Source organism: Octodon degus, unplaced genomic scaffold, assembly GCF_000260255.1.
Source record: "Octodon degus isolate 3935 unplaced genomic scaffold, OctDeg1.0 scaffold00007, whole genome shotgun sequence".
NCBI lineage: Eukaryota > Metazoa > Chordata > Mammalia > Rodentia > Octodontidae > Octodon > Octodon degus.
Genome location: NW_004524583.1, coordinates 382,266 through 396,240, shown reverse-complemented (window position 1 = coordinate 396,240; position 13,975 = coordinate 382,266). Strand labels below are relative to the sequence as shown.

The following is a 13,975-nucleotide window of genomic DNA, read 5'->3' as shown; positions in this document are numbered from 1 at the left end:
TGTAAATAGGATCACAAGTCCACATCTTGTACAGCAATTAACCACTAAAAAGAATATATGCAGTGTATTATTTGTTGAAACTGTACTTCTGATTTGATTTGAAACTGTCTCATTGCTATCTGTTTATCAATAAAACTGTAGAAAAAAAAAAAAAAGAAAAAAGCCAACTGGAAGAAATTTAATATAACCTTTCCTTTTTTTTGAGACAGTGTCTGACTGTAGTCCAGACTGGCCTTGAACTTCCTATCTTCCTACCCAGCCTCCTGTGTACTGGGATAAATCCAGCATTATGGTGCAAAGATGGGGTGAGATAGGGAGGGAAGGGAAGAACTAAACATTAAACCCAGGGCCTTCACACTGAGCTACATCCTTAGGCCTTTTCTGAATTTTTTTTGTTTTGAGATTGAGTCTCACTAAGTTGGTAAGTTGCCCAGCTGGGCTCAGACTCCCATGTGCCTGCTTCAGCCTCCCAGGGTGCTGGGTTCATAGGCATGCAGCACCACACCCAGCTAAATCCAGCTTTTACAGTTCAAACAACTACAAATTATTAGCTGTCTTATAATCATACAGAATAAAATTTATAGTTAAAACAATATTTCTGTTCATTTCAGAGAACAAGTATGATTATCTTCCAACTACTGTGAATATTTGCTCAGAACTGGTGAAGCTTATTTTCTGTGTGCTTGTGTCATTCTATGTTATAAAGAAAGGTGAGTCTTAAGGTGGTACTATATACCTACTAAAAATTGCAGAATCCAAAAACATTAGAACTGCAAGGAACATTTTATTTCATTTAGTCTAGTTCATTTTATATGTATTAGGTACCTGAGACACAAACATAAATGTGTTTTAAAGGTGAAAAAACAAGCTGCAATGGGCTCAGACTCCCATGTTTCCAGTGTCTGCTCATCAGCTTGCCTCTTCACTTGTTTCTGTAATGGGTTCATATACCAAGTTAATTTAAATTCTGAATTTTCTAAATAACTTTGCTGTTTGATTTGAAATGCATTATATTGCAAAACAACTCCTATTTCCTACATGGAAGACAGTCAAAGAGATTGTGTTCCAAGCAGAACTATTACATAGGATTATTAATCTCTCCCTCAAATATACAGTATTAACCTTTTCATTGAATATATAGGCCCTTAGAATTATTGCTTCTCTGCCTCAGTTCCTCAGATATGAGCTCACTACCTCTTTAATCTGTCTTTTCAAGTGAAGTAAACAGAATTTAAAGCATCAAAGTGCTCACCTAAGAATGTGTTGTTGTACTCACCAGAGCATCATAATTGTGCAGATTTTGTTAGTGGAATACATTTCAGTCTGTATAGAGGTTCTAGTTCATAGAATATTTCTTAATTTCATGAAACTCTTGCATCACCTGCAGTGCTTGAACTGCCTTTGTTTGTTCTGCTTTCATTTTATATTTTTTTATAGTATGTAGTTCTAAACCTTTAAAAATCTGAAGCTGAGGTAATAACTCCTGTTTGGATTATGACAAGTTAATTGTCCCTAGGTCCACATATATACATTTCCATTTGCTGATCTCTTGAGAGGGCAGGACAGCATTAAGGCTTAATATTTTTCCTTACTTATTCTAACGTGTTGGCCTCCCTCTTGGTCCAATATTTTCAGAGTAGTGCTGCATGTGTATCTTGAGTCACCTCAAATGATACTTCTGCTGCTTTAAGTTAACAGGTGTTAGGATCATCGGTATTCATAAGGAGTTGCTGATTTTGAGTGGTAGGACCCAGAGAGGAGTTAGAAACAGACTAATAAAATTCTGTGTTATCTTCAGTTCTTTTAACCTAGTCAAATTCGTAAAGCACTTTTTGAAGGATTGCATCTGTAATCAAATGTAAAGTACTTTCTCCAAAAATATAAGTATTCTCATCAAGATTATTTATTCCTAAATTTCTTTCTTTAGAACATCATCAGAGTAGAAATTTGAGATGTGCTTCCTGGAAGGAATTCTCTAATTTCATGAAGTGGTCCATTCCTGCTTTTCTTTATTTCCTGGATAACTTGATTGTCTTCTATGTCCTATCCTACCTTCAGCCTGTAAGTAAATATGACAGAAATGGCATTGAAAAGACAAGAAAGAGAAATGAGTCCCAGACTAATCTTTCTTTTTTGTCATTTTTCTGGATTTTATTTCTTATTGCCCTCACTGTCCTTGCTGAAATTTTCCCAGCATTGCCTGAATCCTGAATTACTGATCTGCTTGCCAGATCCACTCACTGTTAAAGTTAACTGTAGTAAATTTTGCTGTGTGGGAGTTGCTCCCTTGCTGACAGATCTGAAGCCAGCTCTTTTTGTGTCACCCTAATCAGGATCCTTATTTTCTGAGTCATCCTATGGCCAACTTCTACTCTAAATCTCAGCATCTAGGACCTCCAAGCAGACTTGCATGATTAACTCAAATGATTACACACTCAGTGGACCTTTCTTATATCTGTTTTAATGTAGTTTATACTTTTTAGTTGTGGTTTTCTTCTTTTAATCTTAGCATTTAACCAGCAATTTCTTTTGAGAGTAGGAGTACATCCTCCCATTTATAAAAAGCCGTGTATCACTGATAATCTTATCTCTCTTGAAATCTTTTGTGTCAGTTTGGAAAGAATTAGTAATCAGAATTGGAGTTAGTTCCTCAACTGTTACTCAGTTTGTGTCATTTGTATATTTCCCCCTTATATTTTATAAAATGGAGACTTTTATTGCCTTTATTACCAAATGTATTCTCAGCTTCATTGAAAGATAAAATTAGCCATTTTGATTATTTTTATCATGACCGGTCATTTATGTGAAATCCCGTAAGTATAACCAAATCAGTTTTAGAACAGGATGAGAAGACTACTATAGGAAATAGGAGTTTAATACTTTTTTAGAACTTGTGTAATTAACCAGGTGCCAACTGTAAGTTTGAGATACCCCATCTGAATAATAATGCAATGGCAATAATAATAATAATGATGATGATAATGGTAATACAGGTGAAAGTCAGGGACCTGGGCCACTAGATCACTTGAGATTCTTTCCAGCCATATGATCCATATTGGCAATAAATGCCCAGTCCATCAGACTGTGTCCTCTCCTAAATTTTTGTTTCCACCTTCCTTGTATTCAACAGACATAACCATTAGCATTTAATAAACATTATTTGTACGTCTTTGAAGTACATGTATTTTTTTTCAGTCATCTTGGGAAGTTGGTACATGTACATAATGGTACATAATGCAGCTTATTTCTTTTTCTTATCCCTAGTCCCTCTCCCTTTCTCCCTGCTCCTCTAGTTCCCCCTTTCCCTTTTCCATTCTTGTTGATATTATTCTTAGTTTATGTTTATGGCATCTAATGTCCATACTCAGTGACATTATTAGGACCTTGTATGTTCCATGTCTTTGGCTGTATATTTTTTGGGTCCAGCAGATTACCTTTATATTTATACTCCTTTCTGCAACCCCAATATCAAAACAGAATTGCAATTTCTTTTTCTTTCATATTTATTACTTTGTTCTGTCTAATTCTATACAGCTTCAGATACTATAAAACATGTGGAATACTCTGTATATTTCTATTTTGAATCTATTTAAGGAATTATAATTTTGGGGCAAAGATTTTGGGACAAAGATCAGATGTTTGATTTATTCATAGTGTTACATGGAAAGAGTTTGCAGAGTTCTTCAAGCTAGCTACGCTAGGTATATTTGCACTGCCCTTAATGTTATTCTGAGTCACTACTTCCCTACTCCCTTCAGCCACTTTTCTCAATCTTTTTTTATTTTACTTATTTCTTAACTGGGGGTTTACAAGCCTTGTCTTGCAGAGAAGTATACTGAGAAAATAATTTGGAGTCACCCAACACAAAGAAATGATGAATGGTTAAGAAGGTAGCAATGTTAATGACTTTGACTAGATCATTATACAAAATATACCTCTATCAAATTATCACACCTTATGCCCTATAATAGGTACAGTCATGTGTCATTGCAAAGTTTTCACTTTATAAAAATTTCAATAGAAAAGCAGCAATGTTGTATTATTGGAAATATTGTTTTATGGTATTTACTCCTTTTTCTTTAGCTGAATATTAGCCATGTTTGCTGCTATAAAACTTAATACTCCTTGGAGTTTAATCAACTTAAAATGATAGCAAAGAGGTAGGAAGAATTTGTGCTATGAATTATTAATATTGCCAGGTTCAGTTATGGAGTGCAGTGATAAAATTGTACACTTTCTCATAAAAGTGTGCACATGTTCAGATTAATATGTGAAATATGACTGAATTCACAAAAGTCACTGTTAAATGTGGCTAGTATGTTTCTAAGTGTTTAGAATAACTTGAATCAACCCAAAAAACTGTCAAATATGATTTTAGCTTTGAGTTACATCATTTCAAAGAGGAAAAGTCATTCAACTTTTACGACAGTAAAGATACTTAAAAATTTGCCTAAATTTTCTTCTGATCTAAATAAGCCTAACAGTATTGCCCTCTGTTTACCCATAGAAACTGTGTTTATGAAATAGTTCGGGAGCTTGCAAAGTTGCTTCACAAGCATGGACACTGTTATTTCTAGACCTAAACCTTTAAAGTGTATTTAATAAGTATTTCCAGAACTACACATACAGTGTATTTATGCAATCATTGCCTGAATTTAAGCACATATTTTCAAACCCTGCATAATTATTTGATCATATCTGTGTAAATTTAACAAGAAGTAAAAATGGAATTTGATCCTCTAGTGAAACAGCTGCCCTAATAACCCCCCTGGTCTTGACTAAAAAGCTTTTTTGTCAGATGAACTAGTAAGCTGGGAGATTTCTAAGGTCAGTACTTTGTTTGAATTGTAACTCTGTCTTCTCTTTCTTTCTAGGCCATGGCTGTTATCTTCTCAAATTTTAGCATTATAACAACAGCTCTTCTATTCAGGATAGTGCTGAAGTAAGTAACTCGATGTGAAAGCATGTATCATTCTTAAAAATGGCACAGCCTGTTTCTACAGAGCACTGAACCCTCGGAATCCCAAGGCCAGGATTTTGATCCTAATTGATGTGTCTTGCATACATTGTTTACCCCACCTAGAATCAACTCCAAAACTAGCCTGTCTAAATCCTCTGGGATCAGATGTATGAAATGTCTTGAGCAAACCAAAAAATAAGATAATGTATTGGTTGTTGTAATTGTTATTAATTTTTAGTGCCAAACTTTCAACACAGAATTCACTAACTGTTTATCCCAATGTCAATACACTAATAGGAGCCAAGAGTTTCCTAAGCTATTTAATTCCTGTTTTGGAGTTTGAAAATGATAAAGTGTAGCAAATTCTTTGTTGAACTACTTGAGATAAGTACATTCTTTAAGCTTTAAGCTACCCATTATAGTAAATCTAGTTTAATTTTAAACATTTAATGAATTATTAAAAAATTTTAATCTTAGGGTAACTAAATTCAAATCTATTTATACTATAAATTTTAAATGTTTAGTTTTAATTTGCTAATTATAATTATACATTGCTAGTTTTAATAATGAACATTGATAACTAAATCTCAAATTTTTTTCAGATACTGTAACTCTTATTTTCAAAGCGGTACTGATACTTTAATGTGTTTGTTTTATTGCTAACATGTCTCTATTATAAATTCTTGAAAATAATTATATTGAACAATAAAACCTTGTTTTTATTATTTCTATTATTGTATATTTTCTAAACTGTCCACATTTATCTGACTCAGAAATCAGTACTGAAGTGCCTCTGAATTATAGAACTACAATGATGTACTAGGAAATCTAATATTGTCTTTTATGAGCATGGCTTTTTTTATTAGTACACATTTGTAATACAGAGTGTTTACATTCCTTGTGGGGTGTTGATACATCTAGGTACTATATCTTAATTCCTTCTTTTGTCCCCTTTCCCTTCCCTTGTTTCTCTTTCCCTCCATCTTTTGATCCCTTTTCCTGTTGAGAAAGCTATCTCTCTACTTCCTATTGTCTTTTATTCTTCTCTTTGCAGGTATTTATGCTTTTGAGTTTCTCATATAGGAGAAACCAGGTGATATTTAAGCTTACGTTAACATTATTTTACTTAACATTATGATTTCAAAGTACTTCCATTTTCCTATAGAAGACTCCAGTTTTTCTTCCCATATAGCAGAGTAGTACTCCACTGTGTGTAAATACCATGTTTTCTTTATCTGTTCTTCTGTTAATGAACAAACAAGCATCTTACAAAATTTAGCCATTATGAATTGTGCAGCTGTATATATGGACATGTATGCATCACTGTAATGTGGTATCTTTAATACTTTGGAGAAGATACCCACAAGAGGAAGAGCTGGGTCAAATGGACTTTCTAGTTTCAGTTTTTCAGTGACTCATCACACAGATTTTGATAGTGGTTGTGCTAGTTTATATTCCTACCAAAAATGTAGAAGCACTCCTTTTCTCATCTTCACTAGCATTTATTTGATTTCTTGATGACCACTATTCTCTCTGGGGTAAGGAAGAATCTAGTGTTGTTTTAACTTGAATTTCTCCAATGGCCAGTGATATTGAGCCCTCCTTCATGAGTTTATTAGGCATTTGCACTTCTCTTATGAAGTATCTGTTCATTTTAAATTTGTCATTTTTTTAATTGAGTCCTTTATTGGGAAAGTTCTAATGTTTTTATTTCTTTATATGTTCTAGATATGAGTCTTCTGTCTGAGTGGGGACTGGCAAACTTTTCTTCCCATTTTGTGAGTTGTCTTTTCACTCTGCTGGTTGTGTTTTTGTTGTGCAGCATCTTTTTGTTTGATATTCCATTTGTTGATTCTTGGTATTGTTTTTTGTGCAGCTGGTATTCTGTTCAGAAAGCCTTTGCCTAAGCCTGGGATTTCAAGAGTGTTACCTATTTTGTCTTTGAGCAGGTTAATGTTATAACATTTAGTTTTGTTCATGATGAGAGCGATACATGTCTAGGTTCAATCTTCTGCATGCGGATAGCCTGTTTTCCCAACACCATTTGTTAAAAAGGCTTTTTTCCTTCAGTGTTTCCAGGCCATGTCAAAAATCAGATGTGCTTGGAGTTGTAACTGCATCCTCTACTTTTTCCATTGATCCTCCTGTCAGTTTTTTGTGCTAGTACCATGCTGTTTTTATCATAGAAGCTTTGTACTACGTATAACTTCAGGCCTGGGATTGTGATGCCTTCCACTTTGCTCTCTTTAACCCAGGATTGTTTTGCTGTTCTGGGTCTCATCTGGTTCCATATGACTTTGAGGGCCAATGCTGTTGGAATTTTTATTGAAACTGTGTATCAGTTTTGGAAGTATGATTGTTTTTACTGTTTTTCTGCCTACCCAGGAATAGGTTGGGTTTGTTGTTGTTGTTTTTTTTTTTTTTTTAATTTTTTGAATCCTCTTTGCTTTGTCTTTTCAGAATACTGTAGTTTCCATTATAGAAGTCTTTCACTTCCTTGGTTAGGTTCATTCCTAAGTATTTAATTATTAGTGCTACTGCAAATGATGTTTTTTGTAATGTTTTTCACTGGGTTCATTATTACTGTACAGAAATACTAATGTTTTATCGTGCTACATTCCTGAATTTGGTTATTAGTTCTGAGAGTCTGAATTTTGGGGGTTCTTCTAGGTAGAAGATCATGTCATCTGCAAATAATAATTTCATTTGTTTTCTTTTCTGTACATATCTTTTTTTTTTTTTTTTTTTTTGGCCTAGTAGCTTTTGCTAATGTTTCAAATACTATGTTGAACATTGAGTAGTAATAGTAGGTACTGTTGTCTTGTTCTGATTTTAGAGGAAAAGTTTCTGTTTCCCTTTTAATATATGGGCAGTTGATTTGTCATGTATGGATTTTATCATATTGAGATAAGATGCTTCTGTACTTATTTTCTGCAGTATTTTTATAATGAAAGAATGTTAGATTTTATCAAAGGCTTTTTCTGTGTCCATGGAGATGATCGTGTGATTTTTGTTTTTGCTTCTCTTTATGTGATATATTACATTGATCGATTTGAGTATGTCAGACCATCCTTGCATACGTAGGAGAAAGGCAGTTTGGTCACTATGTATGATCTTTTTGATATTTCATTGCATTCTATCTGGTAATATCTTTTTTTTTTTTTTAATGTATTTGGTTGTTGCAAGGTATCACTATGCAGCTCAGACTCCTGGTGATCCTCCTGCTTTCAGTCTCCCCAGTGCTGGGATTACAGGCCTGCCCCACCACACCCCAGACTCTGGCCAGCTTAGTCCACTATGGGGCAGGACTGACGAACCATGTGGTGGCAAAGATTGAACCTCAGTCCCTGCGCTTGCCTGCCCTTGCCTGTGCTTGCCTAAGCAAGTGCTTTAATCCACCAAGCTATCTCGCCCCTATTTGGCAATATCTTATTGAGGACTGCATCTGTATTCTTCAATGAAATTGGCCTAAATTTCTCTCTTGGGGGGCCTGCCCCTTAGCTCAGTTGTTTAAGTGGCTGTTTCAACAAAGCAGTCAGCCTCAGGTTGCTGTGGTTCGATCCCCACGACTCCAGCCAGGCAAACATGCCCTGAAGGCATTCTGAGCAGTCTAAATAAATAAATAAATAAAATAATTTCTCTTTTTTGGTTGAAATTTTCTCTGGTTTTAGTAGCTTCCAGGAATGATTTAGTACTCCTTCCCTTTCAATTTCATAACAAAGCTTGAGGGGTATTGGTGTTAGAATTTCCCTTTGGTTTTTGTAGAATACAGCTGTGATGCCGTCTGGACCTGGCCTTTGTTCACTCAGTAGCTTATGTACTACTTCTTCAATTTCATTGCCTCTTAATGGATTATTCAAAGGTTTTAAATCTTCTAGGTTCAATTTTGGTAATTCATATGTATCTGTGAATATAGCCATTTCTTTTGAATTTTCTAATTTATTGGCATATAGAAAATTATTTGCAAAGTAACTGTCAGTGATTTTTTATTTTTAACTGTGTCTTGTGATTGTTACCTTTTTCCATTTCTTGCATTGATTTGGTACTTCTTTTTTTTTTTTTTTTTTTTTTTTTTTTGGTGAGATTGGCTAAAGGTTTGTCTTTTGTTTATTCCTTAGAAGAACCAACTCTTTGATTCACTAATTCTTTGGTTTTTTTGTTTTTGCTTTTGGTCTCATTTTCATTGATTTCTGGGGGGGTTTTTTGTTTTGTTTTGTTTTTAATGGATTTAGTACAGGGTCTCACTACACAGATTGGATTTGTCGTGATCCTCCAGTTCTCAGCCTCCCAAGCACTGGGATTACAGGCACATGCCACCACACCCAGTCTTAATCTCAGTCTCATCGTGCCCCAGAGGTGGGGCTGACACGCAGCATGCCAGGGATCAAACCCGGGTCCCTGCATCTGCCTAAGTAATCTATTGAGCTATCTGGCTGGCCCTGATTTCTGTTTTGAGCTTTATAAATTTCTTTCTTGAGCCAGCCAAATAGTTCAGTGGACTAAAGTGCCTGCAAGCAGGCACAGAGGCCAGGGGTTGCATCCCCATGCCTGCTGTGCCAGCCCCACCCCTTGTGCGGGCTGAGACAGCAGTTGAGACTGGACGTGGTGGTGCACACCTGTCATCTCAGCTCTTAGGAGGCTGTAAACAGGCAGATCACTACAAGTCTGAGCTAGTAGTGAGACCCTGAACACCCTGTAGACCCTTCCCTAAAAGTACAAAAAAAAAAAAAAAAAAAAATTCTTTCTTATCCTTGCTTAGGATTTGAATTGTTCTTGTTTTTCTAGGACCTTGAGGTATATCTTTAGGTTATTTATTTGGCCTTGCTTTGTTTTTGTTATGTGGGCATTCACAGCTGTTTCCTTTTAGAACTGCTTTCATTGTATCCTATAAGTTGTGGCATGTTGTACTGCCATTATTATTTAGTTCTAGAAACGATCATATTTCTTCCTTGGCTTCTTCTGTGTCCTGTTGTATACTTAAGAGCATATTGTTTACTTCCTGTGCATTTGCATAATTTCTGTGTTTTCCTTTGCCCTTGATTCCTAACTTAATGGTACTATGCTCTGATAATACCCCTGGTTGAATTTCTAATCTTTTAGATTTAGTTAAGCATGCTTTTGATAGTATGTGATCTATTTTAAAGAAAGTTCTATGTGCTGCTGAATAGAATGTATACTTCATTGTTGTTGGATGGTATTCTGGTGTTGGCTTTTATGTCTATTTGTTCACAGGTTTTGTTTAACTCTGACATCTGTTTGTAGATTTTTTTTTTTTTTTTTTTTTGGTCTAGTTGATCAATTTGTGATATGGGGTATTGAGGTTCCCCACTATAATGCTGTTTATGTTTTATCTGCTTTTATGACCAGTAGTGCTTGTTTTATGAAACTGGATATGCCATTCATTGTTCAGTGCCTGTGTTGATGGTTGTCATCTCTCTCTGGATTTTTTTTTTTCTTAAGTGATCTCCCCTTTGCATGGAATATTATTTTCTATGCTTTGATTTTTTAGTTTGTAAGTTTCTTTTGGTGTTAAATGTGTTTCTTATATACAGCATTGTATTGAATTTTGTTTCTTGATCCATTCTGCTACTCAATGTCTTTTGGTTGGGGAATTGAGATCATTCACATGGAGAGTTATTAGTGATGGGTACTGAATTATTCCTATCATTGCCTTATTTCCTGTTACTGATTCCCTATCTTTCCCTTCTACTTAACTGCTCAGCTGACCTGGTGCATTTTTTCTATTATATTTTTTGTCTTTGTTAGTTTCAATGTCTTTTTCTAGTGAATCCTTGAGAATTCTTGGGAATGTTGGTATGGTGATTATGGATTTCTTTAGCTGTTCTTTTATCAGAAAAGTATCTTGTTTCTCTATCAATTTTGAAAGATAGTTTTGCATGATATGCCATCCTGGGTTGAAAATTGTTTGCTTTTATGGCTCAAAACTCTTTGGACTAAGCTCTCCTAGCTCTTTTGAGGTTTGTATTAGGAAGTCTGCTTTGGGCTAGGGAGATAGCTCAGTAGCATAAGTGCCTTCCTGGCAAGCGCAGAGTCCTAAGTTCCATCCCTAGTACCCCCCACCAAAAAAGTCTGCTTTAATTTTAGTAAGTTTTCTTTTATAAGTAATTTGTTGCTTTTCACTAATGGCTTTTGAGATACTATTCTTTGGTTGGTTTTCTAGAATTTTCGACTGTTGTATTATGGAAAAGTTCTTTTCTGATTGTGGCTATTTGGGGTTCTGTGTGTCTCACTTACCTGAATGTTATATTCTTTTACCTTATTTGCAGTGTTTTCTGCTATTGTTTCAGTAAACAAGTTTTTTGTGCCATTTGCATTATCTTTTGGTTTTTCACTAATTCCAGTTAATCTTGTTCTTCTTTGCGTAATTCAGGAGCTGCTGAATCCATTTTTCATATTTTCTTGTGCTTAAATCATCTTACATGAATTGGTCACCAACCACAGACCTGTTTTCTACTTCTAGTACTTTGTCCTCCCACAGGTCATTTCTGAAACCCATACTTCTAGAAGAAATTTAATCTCCATAATTCTATTTGGAGTCATTTTATGAAATCTAATGGTTACACATGTTTTACATAGTTTGTTTAGTTCTGTTAGCTTTTTACTAGTGTTTTTTGTAGACTTGCTAGTCATATTGCTTAATTAGCATATCTTTTTACTAATGTCTTCTGTGAGCTTGCCACATGCTTTCTTCATCTGTTTTGTTATCTCCCCTCATATAATTTCAAACAATTTGGGTACTTGGCTTTTACTTTCAGCCTGGTATTCATTTTTCTAGGAATAGGGCACAGTATTGTTAATGGCTCCAAGGCAATCCAGGTGTTGGCATCTCAAGAAAATCAGTTAATAATAACAACTACATCACCTTGGCTACAGTAACAAAATCAGCATCAATTATAACATTAAATAGAAACCCTAAGAACCAGTAAAGTACCACCCTTACTCATAGGAAGGACATCTATATTGTAAGATAATCCAAATATTGACTGGCAGTTGGGCTGCAGGAGGTAACTCTTGAATGGGACAATTTTATTTCTGCTAACAGTTGCACATTATTCAACAGCAGTTGTGTGAAGTTAACTATAATAGTTATAGTAGTAAAGGAAGAGGGTATAAGGAACTGGAGAATAAAAAGAGCAAAATTTAAAAATTGATGGACTACAAGGAGGAAAGAAAAGTGTGATGGGGATCCTATTGAGGAATAAAAGAAAATCAGTGGTGATAAAGAACATCTGTTGCAAAGAGCAATAAAAAAAAATTAAAAAGTAACTAGAAGAAACAGGTAAATTAAGTGAATAATAGGTAATAAGAAATAGATAAATAGGTACAAGAAAAAGGTAAATAAAAGAAAGAGAAAGAGAAAGGAAAAAATTCATGGAAGAGGAAAGAAAACCCCAAGCCACAAAAAAGTGATAGAGAAAAGCTATCGGTAACACAATGTAGGGAAAAAAATACAACATAGAAGAATCAAAAAAAAGATTGGAGTCAAGAAAAACTTTCAGTGTTCCAGTGAATGAATAATTTCTTGCTAAGATCTGTAGTCTAGGAATCCAGTCAGTCACAATTTTCTATGCTTCCCTGTAGGGCCTATTGGGTTTTGAGGTGCTGTCCTTGCAGTAAGGGGCCCTCCATTCATTTCCCCTCAGACTGTGGTTATCTCCAGAGCCAAGACGTATCCTTTTTCCTGTTGATTAATGGGAAGTGTGGCCAGCCCTTCATTCTCTGCTGGATGTAGAATGCAGAGAGGGGCTTTCAGTGGGCTGTTGGATTTAATGTCTTTAGCAACCATGGTTTGGTTGCTCCCTATTCTTCCTGGGTATTTTTCTCCTCAAGGATCAGATTGGTTAGTGATTCCTCACCTCCGCTGCTACATGCCACGCTCCCCTGGTGGAAGGATGCTTCTTGACTGACTCTGCTTGCCTTCTGGGGGAAGGGGAGTCTCTGCTCCTGGTGGACGTCACTCGTCAGTGCAGATCTGCATGCTCATGGGGTGGGGTGCTTCTCTGGTGAGAATGTAAGGGTCTGCTTGTTCTTCTGGGAAAGGCACTGCTCCTCTAGTGGGGGTCTGCTTGCTCCTCTAGGGATGGTATACCACTCTTGAGAATGCCTTTTATGTATCATCTTTTACTACATTTTTAACTTTTATTCTGATGAAACTAAACATAGTAAGATTTGCCATCCTAACCATGTTTATGTGTAGTTAAATAGTGTTAAGTATATCCATACTGTTCAGCAACAGACCTTAGCAACCTCAGTACTGTGGGGTTTGGTTTTTGTTTGTTTTCATTATTAAGAACTTTTACCTCTTTGCTCAAAGGAGCACTCCATAATGTCTCACATATTTGAGATGGCAGCGTCATTACTTTTACATGTGGAGCCATTAAGTAGAGTAAGTGTTACTTGAGCCCTAGCACTGTCTTACTATAGTGTTCAGTCAACTTGACAGCCACAAAGTAACTGACAGACAGGTAACATGCAGTGTGGGTATGTGAATGATTCACAGTTTAAAATTTGTGAATTATTTTCTTCTGAAAATCATTATGCAGTATTTTTTGGATTGAATGAGAAGCAAAACTGTGGATAAAGAGGCAGATTGTGTGTGTGTGTGTGTGTGTGTGTGTGTGTGTGTGTGTGTGTTTAAGACCAAACAGTGTACTTTAACTTAGAGTGCATAGCTGTGTATCTGTTTATTCTTTCGATAGTGAGCTAAGGTTTTTCCTTGCGGTATAGGGATTTGTGGATTGGAGTTCCTTGATTGTTTCTTACGTGATGCTGTAGTCACTATACATCATCCTAAGATTTCTGGTCTCAGAGAACATAAAATGCAGCAAGTCTTTGAAAATACTTTTAAAATAGGACTTGTCTAGATTTCTGTCTATAACCTTTTATAGTTAGCCTCACCTAGGTAGTTTGCAGGCAGATTTTGTCATCTGAGTTATTTACTTTTAGTTGGTCTTCCCAAAGCATAGCCAAGATAAATGTTCTACTAATTTCTAT

General features: G+C 35.5%; 1 protein-coding gene across 4 annotated transcripts in view; it reads left to right on the top strand.

Annotated features, from left to right (window-relative positions):
• The window catches only part of Slc35a5 (solute carrier family 35 member A5), a 29,166-nt gene that overhangs the window by 7,072 nt on the left and 8,119 nt on the right, over positions 1-13,975 (top strand). For 3 of the 4 annotated variants that reach the window (XM_023701978.1, XM_023701981.1, XM_004624699.3), the window contains exons 3-5: positions 612-710; positions 1,928-2,061; positions 4,875-4,942. In XM_023701978.1, the coding sequence (XP_023557746.1) occupies positions 612-710; positions 1,928-2,061; positions 4,875-4,942 (301 nt within the window). Of the gene's footprint in view, positions 1-611; positions 711-1,927; positions 2,062-4,874; positions 4,943-13,975 lie in introns of those variants that run through there. The other variant, XM_023701979.1, reaches the window with a different exon arrangement.